General features: G+C 50.5%; 1 protein-coding gene across 4 annotated transcripts in view; it reads right to left on the bottom strand.

The window, feature by feature from the left end:
- The window catches only part of Sptbn4 (spectrin beta, non-erythrocytic 4), a 91,335-nt gene that overhangs the window by 44,762 nt on the left and 25,147 nt on the right, over window positions 1-21,426 (bottom strand). For all 4 annotated transcript variants that reach the window (XM_032894116.1, XM_032894117.1, XM_032894118.1 and 1 more), the window contains 10 exons: window positions 18,569-18,681; window positions 18,168-18,355; window positions 17,958-18,075; window positions 17,522-17,680; window positions 15,877-16,179; window positions 14,097-14,247; window positions 7,081-8,014; window positions 5,575-5,712; window positions 1,698-2,448; window positions 115-317 (listed from right to left, as the gene is read on the bottom strand). In XM_032894116.1, coding sequence (XP_032750007.1) covers window positions 115-317; window positions 1,698-2,448; window positions 5,575-5,712; window positions 7,081-8,014; window positions 14,097-14,247; window positions 15,877-16,179; window positions 17,522-17,680; window positions 17,958-18,075; window positions 18,168-18,355; window positions 18,569-18,681 — 3,058 coding nt within the window. The remainder of the gene's footprint in view (window positions 1-114; window positions 318-1,697; window positions 2,449-5,574; window positions 5,713-7,080; window positions 8,015-14,096; window positions 14,248-15,876; window positions 16,180-17,521; window positions 17,681-17,957; window positions 18,076-18,167; window positions 18,356-18,568; window positions 18,682-21,426) is intronic.

The following is a 21,426-nucleotide window of genomic DNA, read 5'->3' as shown; positions in this document are numbered from 1 at the left end:
AAATAAGGAATTAAATTGAAACGAGAAAAGGCAGAGAAGCTGAAAATAGGGATGGGAGAAAAGATCTGGGTATCCCTTCCCCACTCCTCTGTGGCTTTGGAACTGGGGACCTACTTCTCTAGCAGCCGAGCCACTGCCTCCTGCGCCTGCTCCCCGTAGGCGTTGCCTTGCCGCAGCAGGCCCTCTGCAGCTTGAACCGCCACCTGCATCTTTTGCTGGTTCAGCTCCATCGTGGTGAGGAAATCCCGGTGCCTTTTCATGGCCTCTTCTACCGACTCCACCGTGCAAGGGAGTTCAGCGCCAGACAGCGCCACCTCCTGGGAACGAAAGGGATACAGGTCAGCTCGGCTCCACCCCAGGATGCCAGTTGGCGTCAGGCACAATTCCGCCTCAGGGCCATTACTCTTGCTGGTCCCTCTTTTTAGCAGTCCGTCCTTCCAGATTTCCCCCAGGTCTCTACCCACTCTGCCAAATCTATCAATTATCCTCTCTTGCTAGCTCCTTCCAGATAACCCCCAATCCCCATAAACCACCGCAAGCGTGCATCGTCCACCAATTCACCTCTAATAAATCACTGAACCCAAGCAGAGTATGGTAGCGCACACCTTTAACCCCAGAACTTGGTGAAGAGGAGGCAGGAAGATCTGTGAGAGTTCAAGGCCAGCCTGATCTATACAGAGAGATCCAGGCCAGCGAGGGATACGGAGTGAGACCCTGTCTCCATAAAGCAAGGGCCGGATGCGTGGCTCATTGGTTCAGAGCATTTACGGCTCGTGCAGAAACCCTGAGTCGGGTTTCTAACACCTACATCCACAACGAGCAGCTCCGGTGGCCCCGGCGCCTTGGCTTTCTTGGGAACGTGTACACAACTAAATATGATAAAAACAAATTCTTTAAAAATAAAAGATATTGGGGTTGGGGGATTTGGCTCAGTGGTAGAGCGCTTGCCTAGCAAGTGCAAGGCCCTGGGTTCGGTCCCCAGCTCCAAAAAAAAGAAAAGAAAAAAAATAAATAAAAGATAAGGAGCTGGAGAGATGGCTCGAGTATGAAGAGCACAGGCAACATGCTCTTCCAAAGGACCTGGGTTCGATTCCCAGCACCCACGCGGTGGCTCATAACTGTTTGTAGCTCCAATCCCAAAGGATCTGGTGCCCTCTTCTGGCCTCTCAGGACTCTAAATGCATTTTATTCGTGAATACACACGGGCAAAACAAATAAAAATAAAAAATTTTAAGTAAAAACTGTGCCGCCTATGCCACTATGTGGCTATGGTGGCGCATGCCTTTCATCCTAGCACTCATGAGGCAGAGGCAGGAGGATCTCTGTGAATCCAAGGCCAGCCTAATCTACATATCGAGTTTCAGCACAGCCAAGACAGCATACAAAGGCCCTGTCTTGATAGATAGATAGATAGATAGACAGATAGGTGATAGATGATAGGTAGATGTATGGTAGATAAATCAATGATAGATGATAGACGACAGCTAGATCTATCGGCTCCATAAACCCACACCACTCAACATAACCTTCTAACTCTGTCACCCACCTCAATTTTCCGAATAAACTACTGCTCCTTTAATTCCCTTCCCCCATCTCAAATAAAGCAGGATCTAGGGATCCCCGGAAATACGTCTAAGCAAGTCTGTGCCCCTTTCCCCAACCCCCCGCAGCCCGCAGCCCAGCCAGTCATCAGGCACCTGGTTGCGCAGCACCGCGAGCGCCTGGCACAGGTCTCTCAGGAAGAGCTGATAGACGTGCGCCTGGACCAGCGCCTCCCTGCGCTCCTCCCACAAGCCGAGCAGTTTGTGCCAGCCAACCTCGAGATGCGGCAGCCATTCGTCTAGCGCCAGACCGGGGCCCAGCTCGGCACCGTCGGACGCCAGCAACGCCTCACTGGCAGCTACGATGCGCGCGTAGTCCTCCTCGCGCTGATCCACCTCCTCCTTGAGTGCGGCATGGCGCGCCAGCAGCCCGTCCGCCTCCTCCAGGCTACGCGGCAGAGGCCCCTCGACGGCGCCCGCTGCCTCCTGCGCACGCACCAGCCAGTCCAGGAAAGTATCCAAATCGCGCAGGAAACGTTGCAGGCGACCTGCCGCCGCCACCGCCTCTCCGCAAGCCTGAGCCGCTCCAGCCAGTGCACCCCACTCCGCTCCCAGCTCCTCGGCGCCCTGGTGCAGGCGCGTCGCCTGTGCCGGGAAGCGTTCCGCCAACAGCGCCGCCTCCTCCAGAAGCGCGGCCTGTCGCGGCTCCAGAGCCTGTAGGGCCGCCTCCAGGCCACTCAGGCGCCACTGCAGGGCTCCGCCCGCCCGGGGCGCGCTCTCCACGGCCCTCCGCTTCTCGCGCACCTGGGCGCGCACCTCGGCCACCTCCAGTACATGGTTCTCCACCAGCAGTACGGCGCTCATCTCCTCTTTGCGCTGTTCTACCAGCTCCACGATGCGGTTCCACCTGTTCCGGGACGGGAAAGAGGGTGATTGGATGTGGAGGGTCCGCACACCCAGGGTAAAATCCAGGTCTTGGACGCTCAAATGCCTCGGGACCTGGGAGAGTCCCAGTTTGTGCCTTAATCAATAGGATTCCACCCTGGACAGCGCTTAGAGCGCAACTCCCAGTGTATCGCTCCAGCGCTACCAAATTGTCTTCCTAATAATATTAGGATTCTGTTTGTCAACCCACTATCTTTCAGAATTTATTAGCGGCTGAAGACCGAAAACAGACAGCAGAGCCCAGCTGCCTGCTTAAGGCACACAGTCCAGAGAATCACAACTGTGTGGAGTAGTGCACGCCTGCACTCCATGGGCTGAGGCTGAGACAGGAGGATTGCCTGGAGTTCAAGCCATCTTTGCGGGAGGGGTTTGATCTTTCCAGTGTATTCTATTATGGGAAAAAAAAAGCGCCTATATTTTAGTGTCTGGAATGTAGATCAATAATACAGCACTTGCCCAGGAGCATGAAAAAGAATTAATTATGCCAACGCATCCTTGGTGTTTTATTTATTCAGGTTTGATTTTTGCACATGGGTGGTGTGTATGCTTGTGTGTCCTGGTGCACATACATGTGAGTCAGCTTGTGGAGGCTTGAGGTTGATAGCACGGTCTCCCTAAAGCACTCTCCCTTTTGTTTCTTGAGCCAGGGTCTCTGTCCCTATAGCTCTCCAATACTGGCTATCTGGCTAGCTTCTCAAGGGCTGACATGACAGGGGACTGCCAAGCCTTCTCTGGTTCTCACATTTGCAAGATAAAATAGATGGGGTATTTTGTTTGTTTGTTTTTTAACTACTTTTAAAGATTTATTTATTAGGTATACAGCCATATTCTTGCATGTATGCCTGTGGGTCAGAAGAGAGCACCAGATCTCATTACAGATGGTTGTGAGCCACCATGTGGTTGCTGGGATTTGAACTCAGGACCTCTGGAAGAGCAGTCAGTGCTCTTAACCACTGAGCCATCTCTTCAGCTAAAAAAATTTTTTTTAATGTCTGAGCTCATTTCACCTGCAGGTGTATGTGTGCCCCCATGCCAGCCTGGTACTCACAGAGGTTAGAAGACAGCATTGGATCCCCTGGAACTGGAGTTACAAGGGTTGTGAGCCACCATGTGAGTGCCAGAAACAGAACTGAACCATCTCTTCAGCCCACCCCATCCCTTTTTAGATAGCTCCTAGTATGTAGCCCAGGCTAGCCCAAAACTTGTGATCCTTCTGCTTCTTTCTCTTCAAAGGTGGGATTGGATACAGGTATACTTCTGGGTTTTGAGGCAGGATCTTGCTAAGTTGCGAAGGCTGGCCTTGAAACCCTGGGCTCCAGTTCCTTCTGCCCCAGCCCCCCCCCCCATACCACCCGGGCTGGACTGAACTTTAATTCTGAGGATTCCTGTCTTCATGCCCCAGCCCTTCCTTCCCACACTGGCAGGACTTCTGGTAGTGTTTCGGAAGGGAAGATAGCAACTTGTCATTTATTTTTAAATGATTCTGTGCTCTGTATATTCTGGGGCTGAAAGAGAGCTTAGGGGGTGAAGATGGCATTTGCCACCAAGTCTGGTGACCTGAGCTCTGACCCTGGGATCCAGATGATGGTAGAGGAGAAACTGAGGACTGCAGTTGGCTTCTGAGCTCCACATGCACAACACATATACACACACGCACACTTGTGTGCATGCACACACAGAGGGCAGGGAGGAGAAAGAATCTAATTTTTCTGAAGGCTCCACTGTGGAAACCGAGCGGGAGATAAAAGAGTAATTATAAAGTACTTAGGAATCCCGTCATGATGGTACACTCCTGTAATCCTAGTACGTGGGAGACAGAGTCCAGCCTTGTCATACAGAAAGTTCAAGACAAGTCTAGATTACAGGAGACCTTCTCTTAGAAGTAACAAGGAAGCAGGACATGGCGGAACACATCTTAATCACACCCTTGGGAGGCAGAGGCAGGCAGATCTCTGAGTTCGAAGTGAGGCCAGCCTGGTCTACACAGCAAGTTCCAGGACAGCCAGGGTTACATAGTGAAACTCTGACTTAGATAGATAGATAGATAGATAGATAGATAGATAGATAGATAGATAGATAGATAGGAGATAGATGATAAATAGATAACTTAAGAATGGAGCAGGTATGGTGGCACAGGTATCTGGGAGGTAGAGCAAGAAGATCAAGAGTTCAAGAACAGGCTGGGGAGATGGCTCAGGGGTTAAGAGCACTGACTGCTCTCCCAGAGGTCCTGAGTTCAATTCCCAGCAACCACATGGTGGCTCACAACCATCTGTAATGGGATCTGATGCCCTCTTCTGGTGTGTCTGAAGTCAGCTACAGTGTACTTACATATAATAAATAAATAAACCTTAAAAAAAGTGTGTTCGGGGTTGGGGATTTAGCTCAGTGGTAGAGTGCTTGCCTAGCAAGCACAAGGCCCTGGGTTCAGTCCCCAGCTCCGAAAAAAAGAAAAAAAAAAAAAGTGTGTTCAAGGACATCCTCAGCTAGTGAGTTCAAGGCCAGCCTGAGCAACAGCAGTCCTTGTCTGAAGAAACCAGTCATAGACACATAAATAAGACACCTGAAACAAGATAAAATGCATCAGAAAACTCCTGGCCAGTAATAGCACCACATAAATTCTTTCTGGACAAACCAGTGAACAGCCAACAAAACCGGCTGCATCCTCAGCCCATCACCACCAACACTGGGTGTATGCACCTTCTTCTCAAGTTGTCGTTGAGACTGATGGCTCAGTGGTTACGAACTCGGATTACTCTCACAAAGGAGCCTAGAGGCATCCCCAGCACCCACACTGGGCAGCTTACAATCACCTGTAACTCCAGGTCCATGGTATCCAACACGTTCTTCTGACCTCTACAGGTACAGCATCCAATGCGTGCGCACGCGCACACACACACACACACACACACACACACACACACACTAAACACGCAATTAAAGATATCTTTCAAATAAAGATTTTCCTGATGTACAAAGTGCCCATTAACACCTCAGGAGGGCTGAAATCGCACACCTCTGGCTTTCGCAGTGCAGTGGAGAGAGAAGGCGCCAACAGGAAGAACTTCCTGCACCAGGACCCACCCACCTGCTGTTGAGATGGTCCTGGCAGGAGCGCACCTCATCGGAGCTGGGGTGACCTCCTTCCACCAACTCCTGAACCGTTTGGTTCACATCCAAGACTCGGCCCATTAGGCTGTTCATTTCCTGGTCCAGACTTTCAAATCTGCAGAAGAGGAAGAGGGTGGAGAAGTCAGAGGTCTGGACTCTCCAGAGCCAGTTTGCTTCTTTAGTTGTAGGTCCCTATGCCATTTCTCAAGTTCCTTTGCAGGAATCCCTCTCCCTTTCTTTCTTACTCTTTTGTTGGTTTTTTGTTTTGTTTGTTTGTTTGTTTTCTTTGGCTTTTTTTTGTTTTGTTTTATTTTGTTTGTTTTCTTTTGGGTTTTTTGCTTGTTCGTTTTGGTCTGTCTGTCTGTCTGTTTTATTATTGCTTGTTTTGGTTTTGTGGCTGGTGGTAGTGAAGCCTGGTGTAGCACATGCAGCCCAAGGCTGACCTCAAACTCCTCAAGTAGCTGGGGATGACTTTGAACTCAGAAATGCATGCAACCCTGACCAGTTTTTCTATGGGTCTCTGTAAGGTTAGATTGTTCAACATCCCACCTTTGTCCTTTAGACCTGCTATCACACTGTCCCTGGGTCGCAGCGTCCATTCTCACAGCCTGGAGCTTCTCCTCTGAACACATGACACCCCATCTCCGTGTCCAGTCTCAATCTGTCTTCAACCTTATGGGCAGCTGTAAACATCCATGGCGCTCTCACACCTACTGACTCACACTGCCCTTCACACCTCCCTCCTAGTTAGTCTCCCTCCTAGTTAGTCTCCCTCTGAATCCGCAGCTCAGGGACAGCTCCGAACAACTCCAAGGCCCAGACCTCTGACCCCTGGATGACTGCCCCAGACCATGATCCCACATGGTCTGTATCAAATCAGCCTCCTGCTCTGTCCCCCAACTTAGCTGCTTCTCTGTGTCTCCAGCTGCCACTGTCATGTCCTTCAACCTGCCCTCTACATATATATGTCGGGCCAGGATTTTTGAGACAAGGTCTCACTATGTAGCCCTAGCTGTCTTGCAAGTCACTATGTAGACCAGGCTGGCCTCCAATTCACATCGATCTGCCTGCCTGTGGTGGGAGCCACCTCACTGTCTAGGGAGATGACATCTGTCTTAACGGGAGTCTCATGCATGGCCCAGGTTGGAGGGGCCTGTAGAAAACTTGGGTCCATATGTGTTCTGTGAATATAAAGTGCGTAACGGCAGAAAATGGTTTCCAGAGGTTCTGCACCCAGCAAGTATTTGCGAGGTGTCTCACATCTGTGAACTCATTTCCTGCTCACCATAAGCTTGAGACATGGACAATGAATGATGCCTACTCCATTTGACAGATGGGCAAATCGAGGTCCAGAGTGTGAAGCCGATAAAGCCCAAAGTGAAGGAGAAAGCTGGGATTGCCCCCATGAGAACCGGTGAGCCAAAGCATGAGAAGTGGGGAGGGTGAGCAAGGGACCCTGGGGGGCTTCCACGGGTGCGCTCACCGGTGCTGCACCACCTCAACGTCGTCGAGGGAGTCGGGCACACGCATGGCCAGCAGCCACTGCTCTTTCTCTCCTATCCACAACTCGCAGGCATGCACCTCTCCAAACATGCGGTACACAGCGAGCGCGTCCCGAAGCCACTGTCGTCTCAGCGCGGCCACCTCGGTCACCTCCGCGAACAACTGTTCTGCTTCCACCACGCGCACCTGCAGCGCCACCACCAGCGGCCCGGCGCCACTGGCTCCTCCCAGTGTCGCCAGCTGACGCCTCAGGCCACCCACAGGGCCACGGTGCGCTTCCACCTCCCCGGTGAGAGCTCGGTGCTGGCGCGCCAGGCGACGGCTGGACGCTTCGTCGTGACCGAAATCTCCGGCGGCTGCCAGACGATACGCGTCGCGAAGCCAGTCCAGGAGCCCGTCCAGGTCGGCGCCAAACTGGTGCAACGCCCGTGCCTCCTGCAGCCTCCGTTCCCGGCGCGCAGCCGCCTCTTCCAGTCTCTGCCAGCGGCGCCGAGCGCTAGCCGCGCGCTCCGCCAGACCAGCCAAGTGCAAGGGCTCGGCGCCGGGGCCCACGGAGCCGCCCGCCGCAGCCAGCTCCTCTCCACGTCGCAGCGCCTGCTGCAGCAGCGCCCGCCGGCCGCCCAGCTCGCCCTGCAAGATCTTGTGCTGCGCCAGCAAGCGAGCGGTGCTGGACAGGTCGTGCGCGCCTCCCGCCGTGCCCGCCGCGCCACCACTGCCGCTCGTGGCCTCTAGGAGGCGCTCCTTGTCCCGTGCCCAGCTCTCCGCCTCCTCCAGCTCCTGCAGCAGCGCCCACAAGCTCCGAGAGGCTTCCAGCTCCGCGCGCCGCCGCGCTGCCTGCTCCTGCAGCTCCGACAGACAACCGTGCACGTGGTTCACACGGTTGCAAATGACCTGAGGGTCGCAGGGCTGGTAGCCTGGGACAGGGGAAGAAGAGGGTAGGAAGAGATGCCAGCCCGTGCCACTCCCTCCTCAGGCTTCCCTGACACCACAAACTTAGAGCAAGCACTTTCCTCCTCACCATCTACCTCAGCCTTCCTTCCATGGAACACCACCACCGGTTTAGTCTTCCTCTAGGTTAACTGTTCCCTGCGGGCAGGTAAGGGCCGTCTCCTTCATTAATACATTTCCACACCATTACACAGTGAAGGGGGCGACTTGCCTCTCAAATGCTGGGATGAAAGGCAGGCCCCACCGTGTCTGTCCCATAAACTTTATTCCTCAAATGTTACGACTTTCACCTAGGTCCCTAATCCGTAAGTACATAACTGTGACATTTATTTAACAGATCACAGTCAGCTTCTCTTCGATGGAGCTAATGTAGTCAGTAGCACGCGCCTGTAATCCCAGAGCTTGGGAGGTGGAGGTAGCAGGATTGCATGTTTGAGGCCAACCTGGACGTCATAGCAAGGTCTCTGTCTGAAACCTTAAAGCGGGGCTGGAAAAATGGCTTAGCCATTAAGAGCCTTGGCCACTCTTCCAGAGGACCTGAGTTGGATTCCCAGAACCCATGTGCTGACCCACAACTGACTGTAACTCCAGCTAGATGGTATTCAATACCTATTCTGGCCTCCACGGGCACCCGTTCTCACACAGGTACGCACACACACACACACACACACACACACACACACACACACACTAACCTTTAATAATAAGCCAAGTAGCCCAGCTAATCAGGGAACTGCCTGAGTTACAGAGTGAGTTCAATGCTAGCCCCGAGAAAGTTAGTGAGGCCCTGTGTCAAAATAAAATAAAATAAAAAGAGGATAAAACATAAAAAAGACAAGCCCATAGCTCAGCATTAAAATATCAGGTCAGAGGCCAGCTGTGAGCAGCTGGGGGCCAGCTAAACAGTAGACCGCCTGCTTAGCATGGCCAAAGCCATAGGTCCAATCCCCAGTACTAAAAAATGAGGCAGGGCTGATCAAGAAATCATGTTCTGGAGCTGGAGAGATGGCTCAGTGGTTAAGAGCACTGGCTGCTGTTCCAAAGGTCCTGAGTTCAATTCCCAGCAACCACATGGTGGCTCACAACCATCTGTAATGAGATCTGGTGCCCTCTTCCGGCGTGCAGGCATACATGTAGGCAGAACATTGAATACTTAATAAATAAATGAATTTTAAATAAAAAAGAAATCACGTTCTGGATCAGTAGTACATCATCACCATGACAACACAGTTCACACTGGCCCTTTGCTTATATCCTCAGTGCTACTGGCCATTTCAGGAGTGTCCCAAGAAGAGGACAGAGAAGGCCTCCTGGACAGATTCTCTACAGCCTCCTGGGAGGGGGTGGGGCAAGTGGAACTGTGCCACAAGACAGAAGAACTGGTAAGGTCGAACAGGTTTTTAAAATCCTGGTAAATCTCATAATCAAGAATGGTAGATATAAGAATCAACTTCTGACAAGGTTTCTGTCCTGGGGCACGTGACCAAGTCACGGACCCTGTCAACAGGTCACGTACCATAAAAACCTAGAATTCTTCATGCTAATGAGGTATCTAGAGGCCCTGAGTGTTTAGCCAATGAACTTCCCTTCCTGGGCATCCCTTCTTGCAAAAGGTATTTAATGTCTGGTTCGCCCTGAGTAAGATGTATGCATCCTCATCCGCCATGAATAAAATAGTTCGGACAAGCAAGGACGGCCTCCGTCATCAAAGACCGCCGCAGGCCGCGCTGGTTAGGGGAGGCCTTTGTCACATAGAGCCTTGCCTAAATCTCTCGTAGGCCTCTCTTCCAGCTCCTCTGTACCTTGGCACTCACTTGGAACTAAGCCAGTTTCCCCAGAGAAACGCGGGATAGAAACCCTATCTTAGACTGCGTTTCACCTTCCCTGAGCGCGGGCGTGTGGACGGCCAGGCACCCCTGCAGCGGGGAAGAAATGCAGCCTAATGGAGCCTTAATGGTTCTCGCTCTTTCTATTCTCTTTTCCTTTATTTCCTTTTCTTTCTTTCTTTTCTGAGCTCCAAATGCTTTGAATTCTGTTCAGCCAAAGATGACCTTAAACTCCTGCCTTCCGAATCCATCTTCCAAATGCAAGTTTTACAGTCAGCTGTTCACCAACACACTGCGCTGGTGCAAAGGGCTGAACCAGAGCCTCCCACACCATAGGCCAGAACTGACCTACCTGTTTAGCCTCATCCCCAGCCCAAATTTACTCTAGGAGGTAGCATAGTCCTAGCAAAAAAAAAAAAAAGAGAGAGAGAGAGAAACTCCCCCATTATCTTGCAAGCTCTATGGTCTGGGCTTCAGTTTTCTCATCAAAAGAAGAAAAGTCTGTCAGCATGCAAATCTAGCTGACTAGCATCAGACAGCTGGAGAAACACAATCAGACAAGGCCATTCCATGCCCACAGTGTAGGAGAACAAAACCAAGCGAACTCACAAGCCTCTCTGGGTATAGACCAAACATGGTGGCTGTGTAAAACACAGTAACCCCTGCTCACATCCACTCAGCCAGCCAACGCAAATGACCACTCTTGTTAACAGCAAAAGCCTCTACCTGCTACTCCTACATAGGTGAGAATGGTTAAGGCACCAGTCACCGGGGGCTAGAGGGATGAGACGGCTCAGTGGGCAAGAGCACTTGCTACAGAAGTTCCTGGTTCAATGCCACCCAGCACCTAATTGATAGCTCACAATCATCCATAACCCCAGTTGAGGGGACCTGATGCCTTTCTTCTGACTTCTAAGGGCACCTGGCGTGTATGAGGTGCACATACATACATGCCGGCAAACTCATACACATACATAAATCTTCAAAAAAGGTTTTAAAAACGTTTAGTCATTGACGTGCCTTGTGATGGTCAACCTTTAGGAGGCAAACCCAGGTTTTCTAGGAGGGTATTTCAGAGATGTTTAACTGCGGAGGGAAGGCCTACTGTCCACATAATATTGTTGTGCACTGTATAAAGATCATCCTTTTATTATTCAAATGCTGGTTTCTGTGCCCCCATATCTGGCTGCAATCCTTATTCTAGGAATCCCCTGTCAAAATGGTGGTGTAAACATTGCTCCCCAATTACTCCCTGATTGGTCAGTAAAGCTAGCTGATCAGCCAATGACTGAGTAGGGGAGAGAATAGGGCTGGACTTCCTCCCAGGCTGGGGATGGAGAGTGGCGGGGGAAGAGGGGGATTTAGCCAGGGGGATCAGCCACAGGGAAAGAGTCCAGGAGACATTATGAGAAAACAGCTGGAGCAGAGAAAGTCATAAAATGCAAGTGTTTTGGGGATGGACCGGGAGATAGATTATCATAGAAGATTAAAATAGATTAATACTGCTCAGTTGTTGTGCCCTAAAGCTTGTTCATTAAAAATATAGTCCCGTCTCAGTTATTTGGGAGCTAGCTGGGCGATGAGAGAAACTGCAAAAAAAAAGTCACTAACAGCCTACCCTGAATGTCAGGTGGCATCATCCCTAGGACAGACTGGGATCCAGGACTGAATGAAAAGGGTGCAGGGTGGGGCCTGACATCCATCTCCTTCTGCTTTCACACCATGACCCACTGTGGCCAGCTGCCCTCCTGCTGCCATGCTCTCCATGCCACAGTGACTTGATCTCAATTCCTCTATCCTGAATTTGCTTATCAGGCATTTTCTCATAGAAAAACACAGTTCACTGAATCACGCCCAGGTCACCTAACCTAAGCCCAATTCCTATGCAAAACAAAACAAAACAAAACAAAACAAAACAAAAACAAAAACAAAAAACAAAACAAAAAAAAAACCAAAAAAACAAAAAAACCCCGTATAGGAGCTCAGCAGCAGAGTCTTTGCCAGCCTTGTCCAAAGGCCAGGACCCCAAACCCAAAGACTCTGTCAATACTGTGAGATAGCTCTTGGACATCTATGCATTCAAACACCCAGCAAGTCCCATTAGAAGAAAACCCACAGGAGCTGGAGAGATGGCTCAGCGGTTAAGAGCACTGACTGCTCTTCCAAAGGTCCTGAGTTCAATTCCCAGCAACCACATGGTGTCTCACAGCCATCTGTAATGGGGCCTGATGCCCTCTTCTGGTGTGTCTGAAGAGAGTTACAGTGTATTCATATTACATAAAATAAATTAAAAAAAAAAACTTTAAAAAAAAAAAAAGAAAAGAAAAAGAAAACCCACAGAGGGATTCCTGATGAAATTTGGTGGGAGGGCAGTGACCCCAGGAAAGGGGAACCTTTTAGGGCCTGTGTGGGTTTTGCTTGTCAGCATCCACGCTCTGCTTTAGTGTCCAACCCTCCTGATTTTCTCAGTCCTGTCTTCACAGCATGCTGACCCCACTCTTGGTCCTGAGGTGGGCGTGGCATATGGGTGTGGCCAATTAGATCCTGGATGACAAGAATCATCACAGGCTGAGCAATGGGGCAGAACATGTAGGAGACCAAAAACTGCTTTCTCAGGCTGGAGAGATGGCTCAGCGACTAAGAGCACTGACTGCTCTTCCAGAGGTCCTGAGTTCAATTCCCAACAACCACATGGTGGCTCACAACCATCTGTAACGGGATCTGATGCCCTCTTCTGGTGTGTCTGAGGACAGCTACAGTGTGCTCATATACATTAAATAAATAAATCTTAAAAAGAAAGCTGCTTTCTCCTTCTGCCAGAAACATTGGGAGAAAGGGAACTGTTTCTTGGGTCTGTAAGGCTGGGGTGTAGACACAAGGCTGACACAATGCCATATATGGAGGGACTGCCTGACACTGTATGCAAACACAGACTGAGGAACATCACTAAACCATTCCTGGATGCAGCCTGGCCTGAAGTCACCACTTCCTAACCATTTTGATTATACTTGCAATCAGTTCCTCTTGATTCCTTTAAAAAAGCAATCAGACAGGGCCTCCTGGGGCATAGGCTGACCCTGAGCTCCCTGTGCAGGCAAGCCTTGACCTCCTGATCCTTCTGACTCCATCTCCTGGATCCTGGGATCACAGACACCATAACCACATCACCTCATCTTTATTTTCATTTTCTTTCTTCTTCTTTTCTTTTGTCAATATAACAGAGTCTCATATAGCCCAGGATGCTCTCAAACTCACAGCAATCCCCCTGCTTCAGTGTTCCAAGTGCTGTGAATGCAGCTCTGCGCCTCCTCCTTTAGATTCTTTAGGCCAATTGGGTTGAGTATCTACAGCTTGTTGCTGAGCAACTCTTAACCATGTATTGTTTCACACGATGCTGTGAGCTATTATAATTTCTAATGTCGGAGACAGGAAACGGCACTAAACATGATAGGCTTGTGCTCTACACTGAGCCACGCCACCAGCCCCTCACTGGGGGATTCTAGGCAGGGGCTCTACCACTGAGCCACGCCCCCAGCCCCTCACTGGGGGATTCTAGGCAGGGGCTCTACCAGTGACCACACCCCTAGTCCCACAGTCAAGCCCTCTGTACCTGAGCTACACCCCCATAAGTGCACATCTGATGTTGCTATTTATGGTGTTAACTGAGATTAAGTGGCCTTGTTGGGTACCAATGGAAGCAGAAGCCCTTGGTCTTGCCAAGATTGGACCCCCAGTGTAGGGGAATGTGGGGGGCGGGGAGGAAAGGGAGGATAGACAGGGAGGGGAACACCCTTATAGAAGAAGGGGAGGGGGATTGGATAGGGGGCTTACATCTGGGAGGCTGGGAAAGGGAATAACGTTTAAAATGTAAATTAAAAATTTGCAATAAAAATGTAAAAAAAGAGAGAGAGATTAAGATGGGAAAAGTTTTGTACATTAGTATTCAAAACAAGTGAGAGATTATTCCTGTATAATCTCAAAGCAGGACAAAATTTGCTGGTCTAGCTTTCCACTTGGCATTGGTGCCCGCATGATCTTCCCAACTGAGTGGAAGCCTAGACTCTACTTAGATGCCTACAAAAACAAGGAGTTTGTTCCTTCCTTTCTCCCTTCCTGTCTCCCTTCCATTCTTCCTTCCTCCATCCATCCATCTCTCACGAGTCCTCTTTGCCTCTCGTGCATCCACCGTGACAGACTCACTGCCTCCATTCTCCAGACTCACCCTGCAGCTGGGAGAATCTCAGGGCTGCAGCATTGAGGGCCTCCACCCGCTCGCTCTGGGCTGCGATGTCGCCCTCCAGTAGCCCATGCTTCTGCAGCAGGTCATCAGCCTCCACCAGGTGCTGCCCACATTCCCGAGACAGCAGCTGAGTCTGTCAAGAGACACTGAGCTCACCACAGGCATTGCCCGGGGCCACTCCCCTCTCCCCACACCACCGCAGCCTTTGATGAGGGACACAGTGGTCATCTGTCATGGCCTCCCTGTGCCCGTCAACCTGCATCTCTGTGTCAGCGTCTCCACAGTTGTTTTACCCTCTCTCTCTCTCTCTCTCTCTCTCTCTCTCTCTCTCTCTCTCTCTCTCTCTGTCCATCGAGCTCTGGTACATATCTCTTTTCAAACTGATCTACCCAGGGGTTTTTCCTGTAGCCACAGATTTGCCTTTCTCCTTTAATTTGTGTCTGAGTGTGTGTGTGTCTGAATGTGTGTGAGTGTGGGAGTGTATGTGTGAGTGTGTGAGTGTATGTGTGAGTGTGAGTGATTGTGTATGAATACGTGTGTGTTAGTATATATGTGTGAGTGTATGTGTGATAAGGTCTGTATGTGAGGGAGTGTGTGTATGAGTGAGTATGTGTGAGTGTGTGTAAATGAGTGTGTATCAGTGTATGTGTGTGAGTACATGTTTGTAGATGTGCATATATATGAGTGAGTGTGTGAATGATTGTGCATCAGTGAGTATGGGTATATAAGTGTGTGGATGTGTGTATGAGTATATGTGAATGAATTGTGTGTGTGTGAGTTGTGTCTATGAGTGAGTATGGAGGTGCATGTGAGAGTGTGTATGTATAGGTGTGTGTGTGTGAATGAATGTGCGAGTATGTATAGTGTATGTGTGTGTGAATGTGTGTGAGTGTGTATATGAGTGTGTTGTATGAGTGTGTATGAATGAGTGTGTGTGAATGTGTATCAGTGTATTGTGTGAGTGTGTGAGGGGTGCATGTATGTGACAGTGTGCATGTGTGAGTGTGTGTGTGAAAGAGTATGTATGCATGCACATGTCTATGTGCATATGTGTGTGTGTTTGCATGTGTGTGTGAGTGTGTGTGTGTGAGAGAGAGAGTGTATATGAATGTATGTGTGTGTATGTGTGTGTGTGTGATACGGAGGTGGGCATTCATGTCAAACCATGTGTGTGAAGGTCAAAAGTCAACTCTGTGACATAATGTGTCCCCTTCCACATGGGTTCCAGGGCTGTCAGGGCAAGTGACCATGACCTTACCTACTACACCGTTTCACCTGCCCTGCCTTTATTTTCACTACCTTTGCTCACTTCTCTACTGTGTGTGCACAGGCACACACGTGCTCATTTGCACCATGTCAGAGAATAGTTTGGGGGAGTTTGGAGATTGAAGTCAGGTCACCCGGCTTGATAGAAAACACTTTACCTGCTGAGACTTTCTTTTAAGCCAGGGTCTCATCGGCTCAGGCTAGACCTGAACTCTCTATGCAGCGGAGGCTGACCTTGAACTCCAGATCCTCCTCCCTCTAACTCCTGAGTGCTGGGACTCCTGGTGTGCACTACCATCCCGGTTTCTGTGCTGTGGGAAGTGGAATCCAGGGTAGGCGGACACTCTACCTACTGAGCTACATCTCCATCCACCTGGGGTTTTATCTCTCTGTGTCTCTTCCTTCCCACGTCTCTCTATCCGTGTCAACCCTCAGAACCGCACCCTTCCCTGTCCCGCAAACACCCCCTGCACTGAGGCCCTCATCTGGTCCTCACCTGCATTTCCTCCATCCAGTCCACCATGTAGACCATCTCCTGGAAGACCTTCTGCAGGGCCAGATTCTGCTCAAGCCGGGTCCGCCGGGCACCTACCAGCCCAGTCAGCAGGGCCCACTGGCGGAGGACGCTGTCACGCTGGGCTGCCACCCGCCGGGCATCATAGTAGCCTTCAGCTGCCAATGCCTGGGCTAGCTCCGCCACACCCTGAACCCGCTCCTCGTAGGCCGCGATGTCTGCCTCGATGGCTTCGTGCTTCTTCATGGCTGCCTCTACTGCCGGCAGCTCATATCCGAAGTTGTCCTGGGCAGTTGCAAGCCACAGACACTTACCATGCTGCCTCAGCAAGTCCTCCTGTTGCTTTGACTCTGAATGACTGTAGAAACTCTCCCCTCACCATCACAGAGCAAGCCTACAGGCTCCTTCACCCCTAGAGACCAGCCCCACTTCCCCAGTTACCTTGGACATCAGTCCACCTTTCCCTGTTAACCTGGAGACCAACCCCACCCTCCCTGGTTATCCTGAAAAATCAGTCCCACCTGTTACCTTGGAGATTAGCTGCGCCGTATTCAGTTACCTTAGAAACCAGTCTCATCTTCCCTTGTTACCTTGGAGACCAGTCCCACCCACCTCCAGTTACCCTAGAAATCAATCCTACCTTCTCCTGCTACCTTGGAAACCAGACCCATCACAGTTTCTCTAGACAACAGAACACCTTTTTTACTTACCCTGGAGACCAGCCCCCATCCTCCCTTGTTACTCTAGAAACCATCCCACCTTCCCCAGTTTTCCGGAGACCAATCTTAGTCTCCTCTGTTAGAGCTCTGCCTGTCAATCTGTTACCAGAAAACAGCCTCAGCTTTGCCTTTGCCTGGAGACCAGGGACCAGATTTACCACTGTTCTGTTACTTAGGAGACCAATTCTATCTTCCTGTGTTACCCTGGATACCAGACACAGTCTCCATCCTCACTTCACTACTCCCTGCCACTCTGGAGACCAACCTCACTCTGTTACCTCTGTTAACTGCTAACTGAAACTTAGACCGGTTCCCCTTATCCTCTTTTGTCATTTAAAAGACTAAACCAACCTTCTGTGTTACATAGTCTCCATTTTGAGCCTCTGTGCAATGAGATCTTCTTACTCCCCCCCCAGCCCCCACCCTCATCCCCCCACCCGACCCCCACCCTCACATCCCCATCCACCCACCCCACACCCCACCCCACTCCCTCCACCCCTCACATGCCCATCCCCACCCCACCCCCACCCCCACCCTCACATGCCCATTCCCCACCCCACCCCCACCCCCACCCCTCACATCCCCATCCCCCTTCCCCCCCCCACCACACACCCCACACCCCTCACATGCCCAACCCCAAACCCCACCCCCCACCCCCACCCTCACATCCCCATCCTCCATCTCACATCCCCACCACTTCACACCCCACCCCCACCCTCACACCATCACATGCCCATTCCTCAGTCCTACCCCCTCACATGCCCAGTCCCACACAGTCCCAGCCCCTCCCCCTCACAAGCCCATTCCCCCACCTCACACCTCCACCCCCTTACATACCCATCCCCCACCCTCACGCGCCCACGCCCACATCACCCCAGCCCCTACCCTGCCCAAGCCCAACCTTGTACCTGAGAGACCAGGCGCTGGTTCTCATTTAGCCAGCTCTCCCTCATGGCCACCTTGTGGTCAAATCTTTGAGCCAAGAGTTCCAACTTCTCCTGTCGGATGAGCTCGGCTCTGAGGGCTGCCTCTCGCTCATGCTCTGCCTTCTCCAGCTCACCCCACGCCTGGAGGAAGACAAGAGGAGGAACTTAGATTTTTAACAACTGTGCCCTGTTTCATGATCCTGGCTTTCCTGTCTGAGGCTACTCATGGCATAGATGACACCTCCAAGCAAATTAGGAAAAAGCCAAAACCCAAAAATCCCCCAAAAAACCTGCCTCTTCATAAGTCTACCACTGGAAGACAAGCAAAATAAACGTTCAGTCCATACTTCTATAACGGGGACCTATATACAATGTCATCATGCCATCTTGTCTCTCCCCTGTCCCCAACCTCAATCACCTTGTCAATATCCCAGATGCCACAGCCTTCCCGAGGCACAAAGAGGCGCCGGTTGTGGGCGCGCAGTTTGCTTTGGATGCTGAAGAGTAGCACCTCCAGGTTCCCCTTCTCCTGAAACCTGAGGAGACATGAGTTCAGGGTCTCCGTCACCCACGTGCATCCCCACCCCTCGGTCCGTCCCCACCCCTCCGCTGCTGAGCCGAGTCTCACTTGACGGGCTTCTCCAGCGTACAGTAGGCAGTGAAAGCCTGCAGCTGCTGCTGCACCCCACTCAATGAGTTGGCAAACTTTTGGTTGCTGATGAGGTCCACGGTGCGGTGGATCCAGGCCAGCAGCTCCGCCGCCAGCTCCTCGTAGCGCTCTATGATCTTGTCCACCTCCAACACCTGGTCCAGGACCTGACCCAGCACAAAAAACGGAGAGTCGGCCTCATTGCGCTCGGGAGAAATCTCCAAGTCCACAGTGTGGGGAGTCTGGTTCCGGTGTAAGGCGGGTGGGGTGGGGTGGGGGACACCTCTGATGGCCCTGAGCAGCAGTATAGAGATTTCTCTCTTAGACCCGTGGGCGATTCCTGAGGTCTCCACCCTCCCCGCTCCTAGGCTCCCCCCTACCTTCCCAATCCGTTTTCCCTCCACAGCCAGAGCCTTCATCTTGGAGAAGTAGTGGTAGAAGGAGACCACGTAGGTGATGATGGACTTCTCGTCTGGGGCCTCCATGTTCACGTCTGGTGGGGGAGGGAGTTCAAGGAGCATGATGAAGTCTCTGACTGTTTGGCCTTAGCCAAAGCAACCTTTCTACTCCTCACGGGCCGGGGTTTTGTTCTTTTCTTTTCTTTTTAATTTCTTTTTATAATTAAAAAGTTTTTTGTTTTGTTTTACCATTTTTTGTGTTTAGGTGTTCTGCCTGCATGTGTCTGTGCGCTGTGTGCATGCAGTGCCATTAGAGACCAGAAGAGGGCGCCAGAACCCCTGGAGCTGCAGTTACAGATGGTTGGGAGCCACCATGTGGGTGCTGGGACCTGAACCCCAGGTCCTCCCCAAGAGCAGTCAGTGCTCTTAGCCACTGAACCATCTCTTTCTTCCTGATTTTCTCTTTCTTTTCTTTCCTTCCTTTTCTTTTCTTCCTTTTTGTTTCTTTTTTCTTAAAATAACGAGGGGAGGTGGGGAGCTTTCAATACAGGATTTCTCTGTGTAGCTCTGGCTGTCCTGGAACTCCCTCTGTAGTTCAGACTGGCCTCGAACTCAGAGATCTACCTGCCTCCCGAGTGCTAGTATTAAAGGTGTGCACCACCATTGTCTGGCTATTTTTTTCTTAAAAATTTAAACTCCATTTTTATGGGTGTTCTACCTACATATATGTCTGTGTATCACGTGTCATGCAGTGCTCTCGGAGGCCAGAAGAGGGCGCTGGGTGCCCTATGACTAACGTTACAGACAGTTGTGAGCCATTATTTGGGAGCTGGGAATAAACAGAACCTGGGTCTCTGGAAGAGCAGTTAGTTCTCTTAACCACTGAGTCTAGAACTTGCTTTGTAGACCAGGATAGACTTGAACTTACAGGTATCCATCTGCTTCTATCTCCCAAGATCCACCTTCTAGGGAGGAGGCCTGATTTTGTTATTGTTTTTTTAATCTGCCCAGTGGGGATCTTCTAATTCATGGGGTCAAGCAGAGTCAGACAGACACCCACAGATAAATTAACAATAATTATTCCTTTTTAACTACAGTAAAGTATGTGATTGTCATGAGGAGCTGGTTCTCTTCCTCTGCAGTGTGGGGCTCTGGGTCAAACTCACGCTGCCATGCCCAGTGCCAGCACCTTTAGGGGTCGAGCTATCTCACTGGCCCTGTAATTACTTCTGAACGCCGTCCTATCGATGGCTACCACCTCAGACCTCCTATATATCCTTTCTTTCTACCTAGCGTAACTCTCACTCCTCAACTCAAATTTCCTTACATGGGCCTCTTACCCCTACCTGGATCTTCATTCCGTAACTCAGTTTCTTTCATCATTCTGTCTCATAATATCAAGTGTGTGTGTGTGTGTGTGTGTGTGTGTGTGTGTGTGTATCTGCATGTATTATATGTGTCTGTGTGTGTCTATGTGTGGGTTTATATATTAGTATGTGTGTGTGTCTATGTTGCTATGTGTGTATTTGTACGTGTGTATGTCTATGTGCATGTCTGTATATTTGTATGTGTGTCTGTGTATTTATCTGTGTCTGTGTCTCCATGTGTGTCTGTCACTATCTATATGGTTTTGTGTCTGTGTCTGTGTATGTGTGTTTGTGTATGTGTATCTGTGTGTCTCTGTGTATATATCTTTCAGTGTCTGTGTATTTGTATGTGTGTCTGTGTGTGTGTTTGCTGTGTATGTCTGTGTATTTGTATGTGTCTATGTGTATGTACATGTGTGTGTGTGTCTGTCTCTGTCTCTGTCTGTGCGTGTACGTGTGTGTGTCTGTGTGTGTGTTTACTGTTTATGTCTGTGTATTTGTATGTATCTATGTTTATGTATATGTGTGTGTCTGTCTCTGTGTGTGCATGTGTGTGCATGTGTGTGCGTGTGTGTGTGTGTGTGTGTTTGAACCCAGGGCTCTGTACATGCAAGGCAAGGACAAGTGACCAACTACCAAGCTCCATGCTGTCCTCATAACCATTTATCAGTTCCTTCTTGAAGGCACCAGGACATGGGTTTAAATTGTAACCACATCAGTCCCTGAGTTCTGTGAAGATATCAAGATATGTCCTTTTCCTTCAGTCCCTGCCATGCCCCGCACTCAGCTGCAACTCAGGGAATGCTTACGTTTACCAAGGAGGCCAAGCACACGCTCCGCCCCCTGAGGTGTGCGGTGTGGCTTTAAGGACTCAGGCTCCAAAGGTCTGAATCTCAGTGTAACATCTTACTTACTGTATGCTCTTAGGGAATGGCCCGAACCTCTCTGAGTCCCAGTCTGTCCCACGGTTGACATGACGACAGTTCTCCATCCCTGCCTCCCAGGGACATGGAAAAACTTAAAAAGAACTGCACATCACCTGCATGCCTAGCCCTCAGGTGGTGGGGGCAGGAAGGGCAGGGTTCAAGGCCAACCTTGGCTACACAGTTAGAGGTCAGCCAGAGCTACGTAGGCCCTGGCTCAATAACATAAGGAAAGAGGAGCTAGAGGACAAGAGAGATGGCTTAGCAGGTAAGAGGGGTAGTGCTCTTGCACAAGACTGGAGTTCAGTTCCTAGCACCCACCCAGGACAGCTCACAGCCGCCTGTAACTCCAGCCCCACAGGATCGAATGTTTCTGGCTCTGTAGGCAACACACACACACACACACACACACACACACACACACACACACACACAAAGGAAACAAAATTCTTTGTTTTTAAAAAAGGATAAGTAGCCACAAACATGGCACTCAATAGATTCTGATGTTACTTAAAACATACATAGCAAACAGCTGTCTGGTTTTATTGCT

This window comes from Rattus rattus, chromosome 2 (genome assembly GCF_011064425.1).
Source record: "Rattus rattus isolate New Zealand chromosome 2, Rrattus_CSIRO_v1, whole genome shotgun sequence".
Lineage (NCBI taxonomy): Eukaryota > Metazoa > Chordata > Mammalia > Rodentia > Muridae > Rattus > Rattus rattus.
This window is presented reverse-complemented; position numbering and strand designations above follow the sequence as displayed.